Below are 23,622 nucleotides of genomic sequence, written 5' to 3' on the forward strand. Positions count from 1 at the left end.
CCATTTTAACGTCTGAGGGCATCGCTGTGTGTTTTTTTTACACGCAATTGTGCATAACTTGCACACACAAAGAGGGCAGTAAAAACCACTGGTGCTTACCCAAACTTACAATGCCGATGCGCAAAAACATGGTGCAAATACGCATACGATCATGTGACAAAGGCCTCATGCCAGCGTCATACGGGCGTACCTTCATGCGTATTTGAGCACGTAATACGCAGTGAATAGAACCCATTAATATTACTTGGTTCGTTCACATGCACGGATTTTTCCTGCGCATTTTGGTTGAGCAAAAAGAAGCTCTGAATGCTCTATTTTCCCGCACATTTGCGCCCAGAAGTCCCCCAATGGGATACGCAAATGCGCACAAAATACGCCTAAAACACTGCGCAGGAAAAAGAACACGTCTGGAACTCATCAGACCAATTAGCCATTTTAATCTGTGTATTTTTTTGCCGCACGCAAATGCATATGTGCGCAACAATGCTCAGTTTGTTCAACAAATCCGCATACGCCCGTGTGATGCCGCCCCGACTCAAGAATGTTCAGGCTTTTGTGATTCAGACGGCACCCCAGGATGGAAGGGCTGGTAGGAGACTAAAACACACTGTGCCCACACTGCCGGCTCATTCACACCAGTGCCCACCCTGCTGGCTCATTCACACTGTGCCAACCCTGCCGCCTCATTCACACTAGTGCCCATCCTGCCGGCTCATTCACACTGTGCCAACCCTGCCGCCTCATTCACACTGTGCCCACACTGCTGCCTCCTTCACACTGTGCCCACACTGCCGGCTCATTCCCACTGTGCCGGCTCATTCACACCAGTGCCCACCCTGCAGACTCATTCACAACAACGCCCACCCTGCCGGTTCATTCACAACAGCGCCCACCCTGCCGGCTCATTCGCACCAGCGCCCACCCTGCCGGCTCATTCACACCAGCGCCCACCCTGCCGGCTCATTCACACCAGTGCCCACCCTGCCGGTTCATTCACACCAGTGCCCACCCTGCCGGCTCATTCACAACAACGCCCACCCTGCCGGTTCATTCACAACACCTACCCTGCCGGTTCATTCACAACAGAGCCCACCCTGCCGGCTCATTCACACCAGCGCCCACCCTGCCGGTTCATTCACACCAGTGCCCACCCTGCCGTCTCATTCACACAAGCGCCCACACTGCCGGCTCATTCACACCAGTGCTCACCTTGCCGGCTCATTCACACCAGTGCCCACCCTGCCGGCTCATTCACACCAGCGCCCACCCTGCCGTCTCATTCACACAAGCGCCCACACTGCCGGTTCATTCACACCAGTGCCCACCCTGTCAGCTCATTCACACCAGCGCCCACCCTGCCGGCTCATTCACACCAGCGCCCACCCTGACGGCTCATTCACACAACCGCCCACCCTGACGGCTCATTCTCACCAGCTCCCATCTGCGCATTTTCTATTGTTTGGCTCCATGCCTGGAGCCAAAGAATTGACCCCAACGCCGCTGACTAGGATGGCTTCAGGCTGCCATTTTCCTGTATGTCAGATATTTCTGCAGAAATTAATGATGGAGGCGCCTAGCGAAGGGGTCAGTCGTTTTACTGCCGCGTGTGCTGCTGTTTTTTTGCTTCATGCAATGTAATTTCCAACGGAGACTCCAACGCACATGTGAACGCAGTCCACGGCCAGGCTGACATGCACGGATTTAAATTGCGTATTACACGTGAGATGTACTTGCGCATTAAACGTGGTATTTCATGGCATTCATATCTATTAACCCCTTGAGTGGCGGGTTTCCTACCACCCTGTCGTGCCCACCAGGGCAGGTTTTTTAAAATGGTCTAATCATTGAATTTCAACTAATTTTGCAGTTGCGTCTGTTGGGGGTCTGTCAACGCAGACCAGAGCGAATGTTGCCTGAGTCCAAATTCAAAGGAGAATTATAATGAGTACTCGTAGGTGAGAACCATAATAAGCCACTACACACAGACAGTCTAGTGAATCAGAATGAGTTCTAGTTTATTGTTGAACAATTGCTAGTTTTTATGCAAGATGAAAAGAAGGCGTTTCCAAATGTTACCTGATACTTAGTTTCAATCTACTTTGCTGACCAAGTCTACATTCCAACAGATTACAATATGGCTGTAAATCAAAAGCCTTCTAAACAAAAGGTATCAGCAAAACTGTGTGAAGTGGACATCAAACAGTTACATATGATCATAAAGATGACTCCATACTGTCTGAGTACATACTTAATTACACCTCTTCCCAGACCAGAATGTAATCTTAAGAGTCCATTAAGTTCAACAATTTGTACATCAAAAGAGGGGGCATTGTTTCTAGTTTGCACATAAAACTGGTTTTGCCACCTACTTAGTATTCAGTACCTTCTGGTGGAAAATTCAGACTTGTATTCAAGATAGCTGAATAAAATAATACATTTAGTATTTTAAAATCATCATCCAAATATACCTTTTGACATATGATTCTATATCCAAATTCTATTAGCAACTTCCGGAATGTTTTACATATTTTTCATTTCCATATTACATAACATTATACAACCAAATAACTAATGTCACATTTATTACACTGTTTCCTTATCTTTCTTATGTTAGGTTATTAAAAATATGATTGACCCCTATCACGTCTCAAGAGCCATAACTTTTTCATTTTTCCATTGACATGGCCATATAAGGGCTTGTTTTTTGCGGGACAAGTTGTGATTTTTTTAAACAGGAGGGAGGAAAAAAAGAAATGGGGAAAAAAGAAAAAAAGGGGCCATGTCATTAAGGGGTTAAATAATGTATTAACTTCCTTCTCTGGGTCATTATGACGCATGGATACCACATGTGTGATTGTATTTTTGATTTTTTACAAAGTAAAGAGAGACAAGTGTTTTTATAATTTTTTTTTTTTGTCCCTTTAGGGGACTTCCACAGGGACCCATCAGGACCCCCTGATCACATTCCGGGGGTCCGATGGTGACAGCCCTTTACATGCTGCAGTGACAGCCCTTTACATGCTGCAGTCACATAGACTGCAGCATGTAAAGGGTTAACACAGCAGAGATGGGAGGTTTTCTCTGATCTCTGCTGTAAGAGCTGGTACCTAGCTGTCCTCTGACAGCCAAGCACCAAGCTCTCCCTACCACAGAGACCATCGGCTTGCTTCTGACAAGCCGATGGTCTCTATGGCAACCTGTAAACAAAGCAGGAGATTGCCGGCATATGGACAATATCTTCTGCTGGTTTTTCAAAGCCCTTGCTTTGTTCTCTGTGGGTCTGTGCAGGCAGAGCACACTGTCACAGCTTGTGGCATTGTGCTCTGCAGCTCCCATAGTGATACATAGCCCGGAAATCTTCCGGGCTGTGTCGCTATGAGCAGTGGAGCTCGTCCCGGAAAATTTCCGGGCGTGCCACTCAAGGGGTTAAGTTAGGCTGCCTTCCCACGGGCGAGAAAATCGTGCGACATTTGTGTGTTGCGAATGAGGTCAGACACATGAGCAATTTTTTTTTCCCACATGGCACCGCGATTCAGGAATCAAATCGCGGCACGGTCTATCTTTGGGCGTGCTCTCGCCTCACAGCGCCCATTGCTAGGTGCACGCAATGTGCGGTCTACCATTGAATACAATGGGAGAATCTCCGCAAACCTCCATGTCGCATTCTCGGGGATTTCACATGGATGGCGATGCACGGCCCGCTATCGCCCTCACCCGTGTGGTTAGCCCTACACGGTTTAGCTCACACTTGCATGTAAGCATTGCGTATTACGTGAGCGCAAAAAAGATGGCAGCATGTTCTATTTTGCCGTATATTACGCATGAGAGAGCCCAACTGTTCTCTAGGGGTGTGTAATCAACGCTGTACCTAGCAGTGACATTGCGTATCGGCGGCGTTTATATGCGCCATTTCGGACTGACACAGAGGAAAATGTAAAAAATAAATAAATAAACCCGGAAGACGGCGCATGACAGCGCAGCACAGAGTCACTGCCAACGCGGCAACAGCGGTAAATGCTGCGCGACTAATAGTTCCACCGCACGAGGACAGAAATGGATCCGTCTTGTAAACTACAACTCCTAGCAGACCCGATAGCTGCAGCCCCTCGGGTAGTGCTGCCAGGTGTGACTCCTAGGGGTAGCGCCCATGCCGCAGACCTTGCCCCTCTGTACCCTCGTCCAGCGCCCAGTGTTTTCCCCCAGCAGGCCATGTCTTCAGGATGTCCTGTGAATATTGTCAGCGCCTTAGGCGTTCTTACTACTGGATATCCTGAAGACATGGCCTGCTGCACACTCATCACTTCCCCTACATCTCTATGCTACTGTATCACACTGCGACCTGTAGGTGGCGCATCCCTGCCAAGGCGGAACGTTCATTCCGGAACCTTGTTGTCTGTGCTGACAGTGTGGGGGAAGCATATCGCGGTGACACCAGTGCGCAGGACCGGCCGGTCGGAGACGTTAGAGGCCGGGAATCCCCGGAATAACTGCGGTGTGAGGCGGAGGAGGAGGCCGGGAGGCGGCGAACATGGCGGAGAGTATGGTAAGTGTGTTCAGAGGGGGCGGCGGTGTGCGGGGCCGGAGCCAGGGAGCAGGCCCGGCGTGGTACACTGGAGGCGCTGTGTCATGTCAGCTGCACGGGGCTGTATCTGCACGCCTGGGGGATACGGGGCGGCTGATACACACAGACTTACAGCCTTATATCATGGGGGATATATATGTGATGTATACGTCACTGTTCTATACAGATACACACAGCTGTTACACATGACTGCTCTGTATCTACACAAGTATATATGTATATTAGGGCATTGTCACCGGCTCCGTCTCAGGAGGGAACTGTACAGTGTCGGACGGACCCCGCTGACTATAATGGCGGCCGTTCGGTTTCCGCTGTAAGCGACGCTATTGCTTCCGGTATTTTGTGCCCCACCTGCGAGCGACCCTCCGACCGCCAGCGTCAGCGCTGTGGTGACGCCAGCGGACAGGTCAGGATTGGCGCTTTCCTGTAGGGAATGATCCCTGTGATTCTGACGTAAAATCACGTGAGGAAGTGGATCGCATCAGTAGGAATCCCCAGAGGGAGACGGCCGGCGGCGACTCCCGGCCATCGGGCTGAAAGGAACACGTTCAACTCAATGGATTCATGTGCCGTGTGCGCTCCGCCCGTCTTGGATGCGGGCAGAAGTCGTGCGCAAATATCCGCATTCTAAACCGGACGATTCTCATCTGCCCCAGTGAACGAGCTGCTGCCATGGCCTGCTCGCCCGGACTGGGGTCGGTGCCGTCGTCTTTGCCGGCTCGCCCGGACTGGGGTCGGTGCCGTCGTCTTTGCCGGCTCGCCCGGACTGGGGTCGGTGCCGTCGTCTTTGCCGGCTCGCCCGGACTGGGGTCGGTGCCGTCGTCTTTGCCGGCTCGCCCGGACTGGGGTCGGTGCCGTCGTCTTTGCCGGCTCGCCCGGACTGGGGTCGGTGCCGTCGTCTTTGCCGGCTCGCCCGGACTGGGGTCGGTGCCGTCGTCTTTGCCGGCTCGCCCGGACTGGGGTCGGTGCCGTCGTCTTTGCCGGCTCGCCCGGACTGGGGTCGGTGCCGTCGTCTTTGCCGGCTCGCCCGGACTGGGGTCGGTGCCGTCGTCTTTGCCGGCTCGCCCGGACTGGGGTCGGTGCCGTCGTCTTTGCCGGCTCGCCCGGACTCGGGTCGGTGCCGTCGTCTTTGCCGGCTCGCCCGGACTCGGGTCGGTGCCGTCGTCTTTGCCGGCTCGTCCGGACTCGGGTCGGTGCCGTCGTCTTTGCCGGCTCGTCCGGACTCGGGTCGGTGCCGTCGTCTTTGCCGGCTCGTCCGGACTCGGGTCGGTGCCGTCGTCTTTGCCGGCTCGTCCGGACTCGGGTCGGTGCCGTCGTCTTTGCCGGCTCGTCCGGACTCGGGTCGGTGCCGTCGTCTTTGCCGGCTCGTCCGGACTCGGGTCGGTGCCGTCGTCTTTGCCGGCTCGTCCGGACTCGGGTCGGTGCCGTCGTCTTTGCCGGCTCGCCCGGACTCGGGTCGGTGCCGTCGTCTTTGCCGGCTCGCCCGGACTCGGGTCGGTGCCGTCGTCTTTGCCGGCTCGCCCGGACTCGGGTCGGTGCCGGCGTCTTTGCCGGCTCGCCCGGACTCGGGTCGGTGCCGGCGTCTTTGCCGGCTCGCCCGGACTCGGGTCGGTGCCGGCGTCTTTGCCGGCTCGCCCGGACTCGGGTCGGTGCCGGCGTCTTTGCCGGCTCGCCCGGACTCGGGTCGGTGCCGGCGTCTTTGCCGGCTCGCCCGGACTCGGGTCGGTGCCGGCGTCTTTGCCGGCTCGCCCGGACTCGGGTCGGTGCCGGCGTCTTTGCCGGCTCGCCCGGACTCGGGTCGGTGCCGGCGTCTTTGCCGGCTCGCCCGGACTCGGGTCGGTGCCGGCGTCTTTGCCGGCTCGCCCGGACTCGGGTCGGTGCCGGCGTCTTTGCCGGCTCGCCCGGACTCGGGTCGGTGCCGGCGTCTTTGCCGGCTCGTCCGCCTGTTCTATTGTGGTTGAGAATCCGGCATCTCGTTCGCTTGTTCGGTATATGACAGGCATGTGATATGCTGGACATCAGTGTGTAAACAGCCGACAGGTGAGCGAGCCGCTGCCGGCTGATTCTGGATGACGAATGCGAACCGCACGATTTTCCTTCAGTGTAAACGCAGCATAACTAATGTTTCTACACACAGAGCTCTTCGGGCGGGCGGCTTGCATGCCGCTGCTGTATAAAGGCTTATACCCACAAATACGTTTGTGCCGCATATTATGCGGGCAATACACAGTGAATAGAATCCATTGATTGCAACAGGTTCGGCCGCGTGTGTTTGTTTTTTTTGTCTACACAGCATGTTCTATTTTTGTATGTATTGCGCACAAAAATAAACTTAATTGCCAAAGAAAGCAATGAGAGAAAAATTGTGTGTTTTTGTACGCCCAAATCCGCATAGCATGTGCGCGCAAAATAATACACGACCGTATGTTTAAAACGTTGTATATATTGTGCAGCGTTTCACCGCCGTGCGAGCCGGCTGCTGCAGTATACGTCAGCATGTGTGTACTGTGCATGACAGCATATCTCGCGCACGCTGTCATCCGCGGTGTGACTTGTTTCTTATTTTTTTCTTCCCTGCTCGGTGTCATAGCTGCATTGTGTGTTCGCCGCCCCACATACACAATGTATTAGTATGTACAGCATTGAATACACAACCCATAGAGAAAAAGAGAGCTGTATGTGCGTAATACGTGATGTAAATATGTTCGTGGGAATGAGCCCTAAGAGAAACAGAATGGTGAGACTCCGGCGGGCAAAAGAGCGCAACAATTGTATCACTGAGCAGCAAAAAAACATCCCCTGGTGATGGGAGGTCAGGATTTGGTACAAGCAGCATGAATCAATGACCCCTTCCTGTCAGCCGGTCAGAACATGTCAGCACCTCCATGTAATCTGCGGCGAGTACAAGAAGCTTCCTGTCCGCAGGGGCCGATGTTCCCGCAGATTAATCTAGTGGTATCACAGTAGTGGCGAACCTATGGCATGCGTCCCAGAGGTGGCACGCAGAGCATTCCCTGCTGGCATGCGCCGCCGTCGGCTGCTCACCAACTTAGTGAATACCTGCATGGGCCGTGGCTTCCCTGCCGGTATTCACTCAGCGGCGCTGCTGGCTGCGCTGATCCCAGCGCACACTGTGACGTCAGTGTGCAGCCGGGATCCTCTCCCCTAACGTCTCCTTCATGGTTCCATAAGAGCAAGGGAGAGGAGGTGTCCAGCAGCACACACTGACGTCACAGTGTGCACCTAAGATTAGCCCTGGGAGCATGAGGAGTTGGGGGGAAGTATGCGGGTCTTGGGGACACAATTACTACTGGGCCTCATATAGGAGATACTGTTAGTAATACTGTCCCCTATATCATCCCCAGTAGTAATAGCATTACTACTGGGGGCACGCCGTGGGGCGTCGCTATTGCTCCTGGGGGCACACCGTGGGGCGTCGCTATTGCTCCTGGGGGCAAGCCGTGGGGCGTCGCTCTTGCTCCTGGGGGCATAAAAGATGAAACAGGCAGCAGATTTTTGGTCAGCTTGACAAAGACCGAATGTTATGGTCGAAACGTCGCCATTTGTGAGATGATGCGGTAATTATCCAGCATTCCTATGAAGGCATAAAGTCTGTTTTCTGCACCAAAAATCTGCTGCCAGTTTCATCTTTTATGTTTGCTGTACTTCTATGGGACTTGGATTCAATCCCGGTACAGGCGTGCAGTATACACTTTTTGGGAAGTATTCCCTTCTTCCCTCCCTTATGGGTTGTGGTGAGTTCTGCTGTCTCTTATCATATTTCCTTGCTATTACTCCTGGGGGCACGCCGCGGGGCGGTTGCTATTACTCCTGGGGGCACGCCGCGGGGCGGTTGCTATTACTCCTGGGGGCACGCCGCGGGGCGGTTGCTATTAGCCCTGGGGGCACGCCGCGGGGCGGTTGCTATTAGCCCTGGGGGCACGCCGCGGGGCGGTTGCTATTAGCCCTGGGGGCACGCCGCGGGGCGGTTGCTATTAGCCCTGGGGGCACGCCGCGGGGCGGTTGCTATTAGCCCTGGGGGCACGCCGCGGGGCGGTTGCTATTAGCCCTGGGGGCGCGCCGCGGGGCGGTTGCTATTAGCCCTGGGGGCGCCCCGCGGGGCGGTTGCTATTAGCCCTGGGGGCGCGCCGCGGGGCGGTTGCTATTAGCCCTGGGGGCGCGCCGCGGGGCGGTTGCTATTAGCCCTGGGGGCGCGCCGCGGGGCGGTTGCTATTAGCCCTGGGGGCGCGCCGCGGGGCGGTTGCTATTAGCCCTGGGGGCGCGCCGCGGGGCGGTTGCTATTAGCCCTGGGGGCGCGCCGCGGGGCGGTTGCTATTAGCCCTGGGGGCGCGCCGCGGGGCGGTTGCTATTAGCCCTGGGGGCGCGCCGCGGGGCGGTTGCTATTAGCCCTGGGGGCGCGCCGCGGGGCGGTTGCTATTAGCCCTGGGGGCGCGCCGCGGGGCGGTTGCTATTAGCCCTGGGGGCGCGCCGCGGGGCGGTTGCTATTAGCCCTGGGGGCGCGCCGCGGGGCGGTTGCTATTAGCCCTGGGGGCGCGCCGCGGGGCGGTTGCTATTAGCCCTGGGGGCGCGCCGCGGGGCGGTTGCTATTAGCCCTGGGGGCGCGCCGCGGGGCGGTTGCTATTAGCCCTGGGGGCGCGCCGCGGGGCGGTTGCTATTAGCCCTGGGGGCGCGCCGCGGGGCGGTTGCTATTAGCCCTGGGGGCGCGCCGCGGGGCGGTTGCTATTAGCCCTGGGGGCGCGCCGCGGGGCGGTTGCTATTAGCCCTGGGGGCGCGCCGCGGGGCGGTTGCTATTAGCCCTGGGGGCGCGCCGCGGGGCGGTTGCTATTAGCCCTGGGGGCGCGCCGCGGGGCGGTTGCTATTAGCCCTGGGGGCGCGCCGCGGGGCGGTTGCTATTAGCCCTGGGGGCGCGCCGCGGGGCGGTTGCTATTAGCCCTGGGGGCGCGCCGCGGGGCGGTTGCTATTAGCCCTGGGGGCGCGCCGCGGGGCGGTTGCTATTAGCCCTGGGGGCGCGCCGCGGGGCGGTTGCTATTAGCCCTGGGGGCGCGCCGCGGGGCGGTTGCTATTAGCCCTGGGGGCGCGCCGCGGGGCGGTTGCTATTAGCCCTGGGGGCGCGCCGCGGGGCGGTTGCTATTAGCCCTGGGGGCGCGCCGCGGGGCGGTTGCTATTAGCCCTGGGGGCGCGCCGCGGGGCGGTTGCTATTAGCCCTGGGGGCGCGCCGCGGGGCGGTTGCTATTAGCCCTGGGGGCGCGCCGCGGGGCGGTTGCTATTAGCCCTGGGGGCGCGCCGCGGGGCGGTTGCTATTAGCCCTGGGGGCGCGCCGCGGGGCGGTACGGTTACCGCTGGGGTATGTTAACACGTGGCGGAAATGCTGCAGGATGTCCTCAGCGGAGATTTCTGTGGCAAATTCTGCAGCATTTCTGCATCCAAAAAGCAGTTCAAATCTGCACGCTGTCTATTTTGAAGCGGCCCTGTCCTCTTTAGAACTATGGGGATAAACTCATACGTCGTGATAAGCCCCGCCCCCTGATGTGTTGGCACTTTGCAGTAAATAAGTGGGTTTTGGGTTACAGTTTGGGCGCTTGGTCTCTAAGAGGTTCGCCATCGCTGCCATATCACATGTATTCAGGGAGGGACAGCGTGCTGCAGATAAATCCAAGAGGCGGATGGAAATATGTAATAATCCAGCAACAAGGCCCATCAGACATTAGAGAGCAACCCAAAGACTGCGCTGTCAGCAGCAGATATCTACACGCTGTGTCTGCCGGACGGCCTTCTGTCCAGTCCAGAGTTTGTCTATCTCTCTCATATCTATCTTATCTTAAGGGCCTTCTACACTGGCCAATAAACTGTTCAGACTCCTGAATGCTGCACCGACCGGACAATGAGGGATATTTGTTCTCTTATTGTTTGCCATTCAGAATCTGCAGGCATAAAAACTGAACGACAGCCCGCCCCCTCCGGCGGTGTAGTAACGGCGCCCCCCTCCAGCGGTGTGGTAAGGCCCCCCCCCCTCTGGCGGTGTGGTAACGGCGCCTCCTCAGGCGGTGTGGTAAGGCCCCCCCTCTCTGGCGGTGTGGTAAGGCCCCCCCTCTCTGGCGGTGTGGTAACGACGCCCCCTCTCTGGCGGTGTGGTAACGACGCCCCCTCTCTGGCGGTGTGGTAACGACGCCCCCTCTCTGGCGGTGTGGTAACGACGCCCCCTCTCTGGCGGTGTGGTAACGACGCCCCCCTCCGGCGGTGTGGTTATCACGCCCGGGGCGTTCCGTTCCTCCCCACTGGTATACTACTACCAGAGCAACCCTCCGCCAGCCATATAATAAGTAGATACGTGGTGGTATAATCCCTTCCAGAATGTTCCCTCTGTGTTGTAGTGATGTGGAATCCGTTGCACTGTGTAGATAACGATCATGTGATTGTATTATTTGGGTAACTTACCGCCTCCTAGGTTTGATAGTTTATAATGTTAACGTGACTATTCTTCATTTCCCTGTCAGATCATTCGGATCCAGTCTCCAGAGGGGGTGAAACGCATCAATGCAAGCAAGCGGGAATCGGCCGCAACGTTTCTCAAAAAGGTTTGTTTTCTTGCCTGACTGCTGACGCGGTAACAAACGTCTTGTCTTTGCTACTAGTGATGTAATTCTTCACCGCCGCAGCTCCATCCTCGGCCGCGTCCCCCTTCACACAACCCCTTCCTCTCATTTATGTTTCGAAAGGTTTTATTGGATTTGAATAATCAATGCCCCTCGCAGGGGGGTAAATCAGACTGTAAATGGAGTGCAGAGATTGGATATCAATCCTTTTCTTCAGGTTTAGTGTCTGTTTTCTGTCTCTTTATAGATTAACCCCTTAGTGACCAAGCCTGTTTGCGCCTTAGTGACGGAGCCAAATTTTGGAAATCTGACAGGCATCGTTCAACGTAGCATAACTCCGTGAAGGTTTTGCATATCCAAGCGATTCTGACATTGTTTTTTCGCCACATGTTGTACTTCATTTAGCTGGTAAAAATAGACCCATAGAATTTGTGTATATTTATTAAAAACGCCAAAAATGGGAAAATTTTGAAAAAATTGTCATTTTTTTTCACATTTTCAACTGTAATATCTCAAATATGTGCAAACATACGGTACAAATTTTTGCTCAGATATATATTTCCATCTGCTCACTTTATTTTGGACGCACGTTTGAAAAACTTTCGTTTTTTTTATACCATTTAGGAGACGTACAAATTTAACATTAATTATCAACATTTTGAGGAACACTTTATTTTCCGGCACCAAGTCAAGATTGCAAAGGTCTATAGGTGTCAGAATTATAGATAACCCCACAAATGACCCCAGTTTAAAAACTACACCCCTTAGTGTATTCACTGAGGGGGATCAGGAGGATTTTGACCCCTCAGTTTCTCTTCAGGAATTAATGCAATTTAGACTAGAAAAAATAAAATTTCATATTTTTGCAAATACGTAATTTTTAACAGAGGATTTTTTTCTATAGTGCACATAAAAATGAGGATTTACACCTCAAAATGCATACCCCCGTTTGTCCTGTGTTCAAAAACATACCCATTGTGGCCCTAATCTTTTGTCCGTATGCACAAAGGAGCAGCCGGTGGCTTTCAGATCAGACATTTTGCTTGAAGGCGTTTTAGGCCCCATTGCTCACTTATAGACCCCTCGTGCAGCCAAAATGACAGAGGACCCCTACAAATGACCCCATTTTAAAAACTACACCCCTTAGCGCATTAATCTAGGGGTGTATTGCGTATTTTGACTCCACCGTTTTTAAATGAATCGAAGCAAAGCAGAAGGAAAAATTAAGATTTTTGGCAATTATGTCATTTTAAAAATAGTTTTTTTTGTACAGCGTACATAGGAATGAAGACATTCACCCCAAAATGGATACCCCCATTTGTCCCGTGTTCAGAAACATACCCATTGTGGCCCTAATTTTCTGTCTGGATGCACAACGGGGCCCAAACTGAACGGAGCGTCAAACTTTAACTGTCTTTTGACGTTTACGTGACCGAAGACCGCTCACTGCGGCCCCCATGACATCTCTAAGCTCTTGGCTACCTTTAGTAGCCAGGAGCAAGGAGATTTTAAATTTCCTCTTGCCCTCCCCAGCTTCTGCTCTTGCGTCCGCCATTTTGGCGACGGGCACATGCGCCAAAACTGGGAGGAGGGCCGCAGATAAGGATCCTGTCAGGGGACCTCGCCGGTGGCCTTATTTAAGTAATTTCACCTCCCCTCATGGATCCGATCCATTGGATAACGGCGATCACGTGACTGGGAAAAGCGTACCATGGCACCCCATGAAATCTCCAGGCTCTTGGCTACATTTAGTAGCCAGGTGCAGGGAGATTTTAAATTACCCCACTTGTCTGCGGCTTTTGCGCCTGCGTCCACCATTTTGGCGACGAACGGGCAAGGTCCGCGGATAAATCTGGGGGCTTAAGGTACCTAATTTCATCTCCCCATATGGATATGATCCATGAGGGGAGATGAAACAAACTTTGTATATTTTTATTTTTTTTTACACTTTTTAAACTTTTTTTTTAAACTTTCACATGATTGCTGCTAGCAGCGATCAAGTGACCGGGAACCGCATGCAGTGGCTCCCGGTGACGGCTCCCTGCTCTCGGCTACTCATACTAGCTGGGAGCAGGGAGTTTTAAAATTTCCCGGGCCTCCCAGCTCTCTGCGCATGCGTGTGACGTAATGCGTCTGGCGCGCATGCGCAGGGCTGGGGAGAAGACTGAAGATGCCGGACGGCGCGGAGGACCGGGGGTGAGTACCCTCAGCTCCTCTTACGGATCCGATCCGTAAAGGGAGCTGAAGTCTTAACTTTTCTTTACTTTACATTCACTTTAACGCAATCACCGGATACCGGCGATCGCGTTACCGGGGGTGGGGTCCCGCGGCCCGGTAACCGGCAGCGTGGAGCTATCACGTCCTGAGCCTGCAGGGCCTTTATTCCTAGAATATTTCTATGTCCTCTAGAAATAAAGCCCAGCAGGCCAGGACGTAGAATCCCAATGGGGCCGTCACTAAGGGGTTAATGGCGTAGTGAAGATTAGTTACACTAGTGTGGTTTATTCAGGGGTTCCAAATCTTTTCAAATTGCAGGAATTTGTCTTGGCGTATGGCTATTAATTTGTAATTTAGAAGGGTTTTATTTATACTCGCTATGAGGGGTCCAAATGGGATTGTTGGTTTACGCCATTGTTTTTCTATTACAATACGGGCTGCCATAGTGATATATTGTAGCAGATTGAAGGGGGCATAGCGTATACCTGTTGGTTTATTGCCCAACAGTAGGACTTAGGGGTTGGGTCCAGGGCTTGTCCCGATCACCGTGGCAATAAGGTGAGAGACTCTTTTCCAAAAAGTCTGTACGATTGGGCATGCCCACCATATGATGTTTTTACTCAGTCTGGCAGCAGTGGTGCCAGCGGTCCAGTGTTAGGGCAGCTTGCAAGTCCGCTTCCCACTGAATCATAAAGGGGAGTTTGGAGTTCTGGAGTGTTTTATTTAGCATATTGTAAAAATGAGACCTCGCCCCCGGATGTGTGGGGGTAAAGTTACATACAGCTTCCAGAGCGTTCAGTTCCACCTTGGTTTGTGAGGGTGTGATTGATGACCAATAGGGGAATATTTGTTCATTCTCCACCACTCCCCTGGTGGGGGGCTATGCTGGTTAATGTTTTTTTACGATAGCAGGGAGAGAAAACGCATCAATTCTGACATAGATTTTTTTTATTTTATTTTTTACAGCGTTAATCATGCAGCATAAATGAGACATTCCATTTTTTCTGCGGGTCGGTACGGTTACAACGATACCAAAATTCTTACTTTTTGTTTTTGTTTTTTTTCCACTTTTCTGCAATAAAAACCCTTTTTTTGGACATCTTTTTTTTTTTCTAAATCGCTGCATTCAAAGTCCTGTAACTTGTTTATTTGTCTATATACGGAGCTCTGTGAGAGCTTATTTTTTGCGAGACGAGTTGTAGTTTTTATTGGTACCGTTTTAGGATACATACGGCTTTTTTGATCACTTTTATTGCATTTTTAGTGAGGCAAAATGCTAAAAATTAGCATTTTGCCTCAGTGTTTTAGCGTTTTTTTTTGCGTTTTTTTCCGTGCACAGTCAAAAGCATGTGCATCTTGTACGCGTCGTAACGGACGCGACAGTACCAAATATGTGGGGTTTTATTTTTTTTTTTTTACCTTTTTTTTTATGCTAATCTGAGAAAAAGCATAAAAAAGCAGTGTTTTTTTACTTTTTTTTTTTATTCATTTTTTTAATCTTTGTTTTTTTACACTGTTTGTGTCCCCCTGAGGGACTTTGACCACTGCCCTGATGATCGCTGTCATAAGGCATGGCAGAGCTACTGCTCTGCCATGCCTTATCGCTTATACAGCGATCATAGGCATAGGCAATACAGGACGCCAGTGTCTGGCGTCCTGTTGCCATGGCGACAGGCCGGGCTCTCGTGATAACATCGCGAGAGCCATCCGGAGACACAGAGGGAGTCCGCTCCCTCTGTGAACTCTTTCCCTGCTGCAATCTACTTAGATCGCGGCAGGGAAGGGGTTAACAGCGGGGGACGCATCTCCGATGCCCCCCCGCTGTTGCAGCGGGACGCCGGCTGTGACTGACAGCCGCCTCCCGCTGCGGGATAGCGTGGGATCATATGTGATCCCGCGCTATCTCCAGGACGTAAGGTTACGTCCTGTTGCGGGAAGTACCAGGCTCCCAGGACGTAAACTTACGCCCTGCAGTGGGAAGGGGTTAAGGAGGGAGATGGGTCTGTAGTTAGAGGGAAGGTTGTGGTCTTTTCCCCGTTTGGGGATGGCGGTGATCATGGTTTGTAGGTAGTCGGGATAAATATGGCCTTGATGTAGGATGTGATTAAAAAGTCTAACTAGGTGGGGCTTTAGTATCAGGGCAAATTTTTTGAAGTATAGGGATGTGAAACCATCTGGTCCTGGAGCCTTGCCCTGTTTTAGGCGTTTGATCGCCCAGTCAAGATCTTCCTCGCTTATGTTGGAGTTGGGGTCTGTCACGTTTTGATCTGTTATATGGGGGAGTTTGAGTTGGGACAAGAAGTTGGTAGTGTGGGTCTCGGAGGGAGTTTGTGGGTCTTTGTATAGTTTCTGGTAGTGTTGTATCGGTCTGAAGTGAGGTGGCCCTGCTTAAGGTGAATTTTATGGATTGTGTTAATGGATTGTTTTTCTCTTAAATTTTTTCCCTAATAGTTTATCGGGTTTGCTTGCAAATTGGAAGTAAGTTGCTTGGGTCCAGGCTAGCGCTTTTTCCGTTCTGTGGGTCAGTATCGCATTTAATTCTAGTCTGGTGTCTTGGATGGCCTTTCTCGGGTAAAGTGAGGGGCATTGAATATATGCTACTCTTCCTCTGATTTATGGAGTATACAGTGAATGTATCTGTCGGACCTCATTTACTCTGCATTCCAAAAAGAATTTTTTTAAGAACATTAAGGCTGGTTTCACACTGGCGTGGGCGATATTGGGCGGTGAATCGCGGTCTGATATCGCCCTCACCATCCATGTGAAAGCCCCAGTGATGCCCCACTGCGGGGATAAAGGCAATCTGCGCCGCGGCAGAGGATCGCAGAGTATACTCCTTGCTTCTGATGGGGCCAACGCTGCTGCCGCCCACTCCATTGAAAACCATGGGTGATATCACAGGAAGAAAGAACGTGCTGCGATGTGTTTCCTGCATAGCATCGTGGTGCCATGCAGGAAAACCTTGCTCATGTGTATGACTGCGTTCAAATGAATGGGATTCATATTTGTGCGTCTCGCAGCGCACTAATATCGTATGACCAGGATAGGTCGTTATCAGATCAGCGGGATCCAATACCCTGCACCCCCACCTATTGGCTGTCTTTCCGGGCTGCTGTGTACAGCTTCGGACGCAATGCAGCTGTCTGATACGGTACTTCAAGCTCTGTCCCGTCCAAGTGAAAGTTTTAAAAAAATGACAGTACCCGCAAATGTTAAATTACTGGTAAATGCCAAAATGATCTCCTCTCCCAAGAATAGTCTGTCTGCAGGTGGATTTGTTGAATTTCCACTTGCGTGAATAGGACATTGGAAGAAATTTCTGCAGCAAACTTGTTAAATGTGATTATTCCCTTAAAGGGGTTGTCCGTCCAGAAACATTGCATGTCATTACTTCTGTTTGCCCATTTCCATGCACTTTGTAATATAGATTGTGCATGGAAAATGAAGCAAACAGAAGTTTTGGACTTACCTGAAGGGGTGCCCCGCCCTGTGTTGCTCCTCCGTCGTCCCTGGTTACAACAAGAATCTTCTCTTCTTCTTGTCGGGCCGCAGCAGCTCTTGTCGGCGCGGGAACGAGCCTCTTCTCATCCGCACATGCGCAGTTCTTCTCTCTGCAGCCGGGACCGATATACGATCTCCTTGTGTGCAGGGGGGAGGATGGAAGAGCGAGGAGCAGGAACTGAGCTCCCGCCCCCTCTCTGCCTCCTCTCCGCCCCTCTGCACTATTTTCAATGATGAGAGGCGTGATGGGGGCGGGGCTAAGACACTCATTGAAAATAGTACAGAGAGGCGGAGAGGTTGCGGGAGCTCAGTTCCTGCTCCTCGCTCTTCCATCCTCCTCCCTGCACACAAGGAGATTGTATATCGGTCCCGGCTGCAGAGAGAAGAACTGCGCATGCGCGGATGAGAAGGGGCTCGTTCCTGCGCCGACAAGAGCTGCTGCGGCCCGACAAGAAGAAGAGACGATTCTTGTTGTAACCAGGGATGACGGCGGAGCAACACGGGGGGGGAGGCAGCGGTTCAGGTAAGTCCAAAACTTCTGTTTGCTTCATTTTCCATGCACAATCTATATTACAAAGTGCATGGATATGGGCAAACAGAAGTAATGACATGCAATGTTTCTGGCCGGACAACCCCTTTAAGCTGTTGAGTCGTCAGATGGATGAGTATTACATTGTGGCACAGCAGCTGCATCAATATGGAATCCTCTTGTTTCCCATCATCTGCTAGACTCTGTAAGCTTGGATTTCATCCTTGACCAATGTCTCCTTGTGATTCAGCTATGTGTATGCTTACAAGGAATCCATCGCTATAGTCTACACTGACAATATGTTTATAGTGTACGCTGGAGACGCTCCTGGGGTATACGTCCAACATATCTATATGTCTCCATTTTCCTGACCACGAGAATGCTGTTCTGGTCTCCGGTGGGCTGCTGTGCTTCACTAGGCCTGTTTCTCTGCCTGCGCTCTTCCATACAAAAGGACTTGACTCCTTGGAGATGCGGCCATTTTTTGTTTTCTTTTCTCCTCCCCATTTAAAAAAAAAATAGGACTTTTTTTTTTTCTTTTTCTGTTCACATAGTCGCGTAAGGGCTTGTTTTTCACAGGACAGGCTGCATTTTTCAAGGTTACCATTTAATCTACCATACAATGTATTGCAAAACGTGGCAAACAAATGACATGTTAAGCTTACTGTGAGCGATCATGGCGATGCCAAATTCATTTCCGTTGTTAAAAATACAAAGTTACTTTCAGTCCCCACTTTGACACCCGTCCATAACTTTATTTTTCCATCGATGGGGCTATGTGAGGGCTTGTGTTTTTGCTGGACAACTTGTAGTTTTCTATCACTACCATATAACCTTTATATAATATACTGCTTCAGTATTGCAGTATATTGTATTTGAGTAAGCATTCTATTAAGCTCTGCTGTAGAGACGGCTTGATAGGCAAACAACCATGGCGGCGCTGGGGGCCTTCATAAAGCCCGAGCCTTTTATGACGAGCAAATGGGCCCCCCATGATCTCACTGTAGGGGAGCCTTTCAGGTGACAGAGAGACCTCCCTCCCACCACCAGTGGCGCATCGCAGCACAGTGTCTTATTGTTAAATTATCTCTCTTTATGTGTTTTTTACAGGTAGCGAAAGAGTTTGGTTTCCGGAATAATGGCTTCTCTGTGTACCTGAACAGGAACAGGACAGGAGAGATCTCTGCTAGCCAAAACAAGTCACTAAATCTACTCAAAATCAAGTGAGTTCACCATCCTGTTGCCAGCACTACAGCGAATGTAACCATTACATGTTATACCAGGTCAGAGGTGGGTCTGACAACCACTAACCCCCAGCGGGCCTAGGTACTTAAAGGGATATTCTTCATAAGGCGATGACATTGTATTACAAAACTGCATGTTATAACTTGTTTACAAAGCTGCAGAGATATTGATTTCCCTGCAGTCTACAATTTCACCCGGACTCCAGGATATCCTTTTAAAAGGTTTTAAAGGGCCACTCCAGCTACAATACAGTTTTTCATCCCTGGACCCGTTACCTGATTGTCACACTGTTCATGTTATATTTATCATTTATTTGTAGTCACTTTCATGCAGTTCAACCTCCCATTTGATACTTATCAGACACCATCTTGATTTTTGATTTCTCCCTGCTCTCTCTTCCTCTATGCAGTGGTGGCATTCCCATGATGCATCACCCGACCAGCTAGAGCCAGTACCTCGTCTGTCTGCTTGGAAGATGCTGTAATTATCATTAAAGAGGTTTTCCTATTACTTAAAATTGCTCCACAACTACTTTATACTTCCTGGTTGCAGCTGACCAGGACATGTGACTGCTGTAGCCAATCACCTGCGATAGGAAGTCACTGGGGTCAGCTGCAACCAGGAAGTATATAGTGGTTGTGGAGCAATTTTAGGTATTGGGAAAACCCCTTTTAACGTCTCCAGTCACTGTAGGAACTCCTGGGGAATACATAGAGACAAGTAAGTGTCAGCTGGTCACAGTGAGGTTATACGACCACCTGAGGACGACTCCAGGAGCTTCAGGTAGAAAGGAATAATTAAAGAATGTAATGCTAGCTGCGGCAAAGAAAATGCAAAACCATAAAGAAATAGGCAAAGCTCAACACAGAGAATTAAAGGGAACTCATCACTTTAAACTAAGTTATGATGCTCATGGGCAGGAGCGTTGAGTCCACTGCACAGGTGCGCTCCATCTTTTGGAGGTTTTTACTGCTGGAGCAAGGAGCCAGGTAAGTCTAAAAAATGCATCCCTGGGCTCCTGCAGACTCAGGTTATGGTGCTCATAGCTGGTGACGGGTTCCCTTTAAGTTCTCAACAATTAATTTTAATTTCAAACCATTAATGTTTCCTCTTGGCCCAGTAACCAGGATGATCAGTAAGTTGTGAGGCCACCAAGTTGGGCAATAAAGGCATTAATGCGATGTGGCGTTGGTTCAAGGAGTTGCACTCTGCTGTGGTACTCATGACCATGTTGTCGCAGTCTTCGCGACAGATGACTGGACCGCAAACTTGCCTCATTGAAAGGTAATGTACTTTCGCTTTTTCCTTCACACTCGCAGAAATAAACTGCGTATTTCACAAGGGGAGGAAAAAATTGCAGCATGCTCTATTTTGTGGCGGACGGCCACCATTGATGTCGATAGAAGCCTTCTGACCTGCAGCCCATCCACAATTACCATTGCGGATGGGCTGGCGAATACCCGCGTCATCACCTAGCAATGGTGGGGGAAAGACAAATATTAACGGAAAAAAATTAATCTGTACTGCACATGACCGGCGGCGAGCGTCCGCAGTATAGAAATGGCAGGTACAAGGGTTCGCCGGCCGAGGTCACAGCTGGATTCCACTGCTGGAACCTGCATGTGGAATCCAAATAGTTTGTGTGCCGCCAGCCTTAGGCTGGGTTCACACAGGGCGTATTCACGCCGGAAATCCCGCGGTTTGGCCGCAGCAAAAAACGCGAGATTTCCGCCGGGAGAACCGCCGCGGAAAAAGCCGCGGCGGCTTTGAAGCGGCCCGGCCGCACGCTTTTCTGTTGCGGACGCGCTCCCATAGAGGAGAGCGCGGCCGCGACGAAAGTAAACAAAAAAGTAAAAGTAAATAGACATGCTGCATCTTATGAAGCCGCGGTTTCAGCCGGACTTACCGCAGCGGATTGGCCGTCCCGTGTGGACGAGATTTCTGAGAAATCTCGTCCACATGGCTGGCTAATCCCGAGATTAGCGGCCGTGGGTGGATTTGCCGCGGCGAAATTCCGCGTGGTAAAACCGCCCTGTGTGAACCCAGCCTAATACGCACCAAAATAGGACATGCTGGGGGTTTTTTTTGGGGTTTTTTTTTTTACACGCACGTAAAAAACCCCGCAGGTGAGAGCGGTCCAATGGAATTCAGTGGGCTTTTAGCACAGTGTATTATGCACGTAAAAATACACGGGCAACACACGCCTGAGTGATCCCATGGAGCCGTTCAGGTAACTGGTCCCCAGTGTGTGTCCAATAATAAAGTCAGCGTGTATTACTCTGTTTATTCCCTTGTGTGAACATTCTCAGAGTCCTTCAGTTAGGTCATGTGATCTCATTGTGACAGTCTGACATTTGTGCGGCTTTGTGCGCTCTCTCAAGTTCTCACTTTTCAATTACCACAATTCCTGTTTAATGATCTTACATAGACTGTACCACACAGGCTTTTCATAGGGGGAGACAGAAACTTCTATCACAGTTACTTATAATGGTAACAGGCTCCTGTCCCACAGGTATGATGGAGGAGATGACCGTTCATCCGCCTGGTTGTATATTCATGCTCTTTAGCTTATTTGGGAGAATACAGAGGGTGGTAATAATCAAATTGTCCTCTCAGCAGGCATAGGTGGTACTGGCTCTAGCTGGTCATGTGATATTGTGCTGATGTATCATGGAATTACCAGCATGCATGGGCATAACTATAAGGCCTCCTTCCCACGAACGGATTTCCGCCGCGTAATTCGCGGCGAAAATCCGCTGCGTTGCCCGCAGCTATTAGGTTCTATTGAACCTAATAGCACAATGCTCACGATGCGTAATTCCACCGCGGAATTACGCACCGCGATTTCTCCCGTCCTCACCCGCAGCATGCTCTATTTTCTGCGGGTGAGGACGGGCTGTACGCACTGACGGCTTCCATTGCAGTCAATGGAAGCCGTCCATTCACGCTATCTCCCGCTGTAACCAGCGGGAGATAGCGTGAAAAAACGCTTTCCCGCCCACCGCCGAGCGTCATATGACGCCAAATGACGCGGTCCGGCCGCGTCACGTGACACGGCCGGCCGTGCACGTGACACGGCTGGTGACGCGAGGGCGGTGGGCGGTGACGGGCGGTGACGCGCGGCGGTGGGCGGGGAAGCGATTTCACGCTATCTCCCGCAGGTAAGTATAGGGGCTCTGGGGGGCGCCGTGACGGGCTTCGCAGCGGAATATTACGCTGCGGAGCCCGTCACGCTCGTGGGAAGGAGGCCTAAGGGATGCAGTTGCACCCTGGCCCAGGAGCCCTAGGGGGCTCATAAGGCTTCCTTTCTCCAAATACGAAGCCCAGTACTATGGATAAAGCATTATAGTTGGGGGCCCTGTTACAGATTTTGCATTGGGGCCCCAAAGCTTCAAGTTATGCCTCTGCTAGCATAGCATAGAGGAAGCAGAGGGGAGTCTAAGTATTAAGATGGTGTCTGATATGTACCACAGAAGGATGCACTGCACGGAAGTGACTGCAGTACACATAGGAGACGTCTAGAGTGCGACAGACAATCAGATGAGGGGAGCAGGGATGGAGAAAAGGGGTTTAATTCTAGTGGCTTTTTAAGGGCTCCTGCACGCTAGCGATCGCCAATCGCTGCATTTTTAACATTAGAAAGTCCTATTAACATTTGCGTTTAAAAAAAACCGCAGCGATATCGCGATCACAAGTGTGCAGGAGCCCCAACAGCCCCAACAGCCACATGAACACTGCACAACCCTCCTGAACGTGGCACACTTTTTTTTTTGTTGTAGGTTTTGAATCTGTCTCATGTAAATATATTTGGCACGCAACTCAGTCGCCTGATGGCCGTTTGTAACTTAGGGGCATAACTAATTCTGTATTACAGCTGTCCTAACTTTATCATCTTAGTCAGCGTAGCCCACGACACCTTGTAGTTTGCTGGACAAGTTTTACTTTTTATAGGAACTTATTTTGGGTACATATAATGTATTGAATAACTTTTTTATTTTTTTTTTCGTTGAGAAGCGGTGGAAGGTGTGTGTGTGTGTGGGGGGGGGGCATTTTCCGCATTGCTTTTAAGGGGTTTTTTTTCTTTTTTTAATTCCAATTATTTTCCATTGAAATGACGTTCCATCTCTTTTGTACTCAACCAACTTGATTGTAAGAAGTCATTAGTCATCTTGTATGTTATAACTCAGTGGCTTTTTGGGATTTACTCTTTATTCACAGTGCAGAGTGAAGACGCCGGACAGGTAAGCCGGAGGTCACTGCAGGGGCACAGGATGGCATCCCGCTGCGAGAGTCTCGCAGTTGGAATCCGACCCGGCCATCTGCATTCGGCCTAAAAGTAGAATTTTAGTGTCGGCACGTTTTAGGACCAAAGCATCTTTATTCTTCTGCTGACGGAGCCGTATAAGGCTGATTCATGCAGGACGAGTTGTAGTTTTATGACCACTTTGATAACATTTTTTTGTCTTGTTTTGAGGAAGCAAGATGACCAGAAAACAGCTATTTTTGCAATTTTTAGGTATTTTTTTTCCTTACTTTGCTCTGCTGCATAAATGTAATATTTTATTGTCTGTAAAGAGATCTGGTGACACCAATTTTGTGTAGTGTTTTTTTCCAATGTTTTGAAAGTATTATGTAAGGAGAAAAACACTTTTTAAGAGTTTTCTGTGATGACCTGTAGATGCCGCGGTCGGCAATGACTTGGGCATTTGCAAGGATAAGCAGCGGTTAAAAAATAAGAGCCAGAGAGCAAATAAGTTCTCTGCTTGATAACATGAACACAACTCCATGTTATTCCTCCTCCTCGCCCCACTCTGTACACACACTGGAATGACAGCTGTAAATCGGTATTCCCAACCCCACTTCAAATAGCTGTATCTTTTGGTGCTACAGATAAGTTTCTGGTTTCATTTTAAAGTCAGGAAGCTTATCTTTTA

At 51.1% G+C, this 23,622-nt stretch overlaps 1 protein-coding gene across 1 annotated transcript in view; it reads left to right on the forward strand.

Moving 5' to 3' along the window:
* The first annotated feature begins 4,405 nt into the window (after positions 1–4,405).
* Positions 4,406–23,622, forward strand: part of NPLOC4 (NPL4 homolog, ubiquitin recognition factor) — an 89,870-nt gene continuing 70,653 nt past the window's right edge. Inside the window, exons 1-3 of the mRNA XM_066586668.1 lie at positions 4,406–4,543; positions 11,098–11,178; positions 18,554–18,666. Coding sequence (XP_066442765.1) covers positions 4,529–4,543; positions 11,098–11,178; positions 18,554–18,666 — 209 coding nt within the window. The 5' untranslated portion in view covers positions 4,406–4,528. The remainder of the gene's footprint in view (positions 4,544–11,097; positions 11,179–18,553; positions 18,667–23,622) is intronic.

The sequence above is a fragment of the Eleutherodactylus coqui genome, chromosome 13 (assembly GCF_035609145.1).
Source record: "Eleutherodactylus coqui strain aEleCoq1 chromosome 13, aEleCoq1.hap1, whole genome shotgun sequence".
Classification (NCBI taxonomy): Eukaryota; Metazoa; Chordata; class Amphibia; order Anura; family Eleutherodactylidae; genus Eleutherodactylus; species Eleutherodactylus coqui.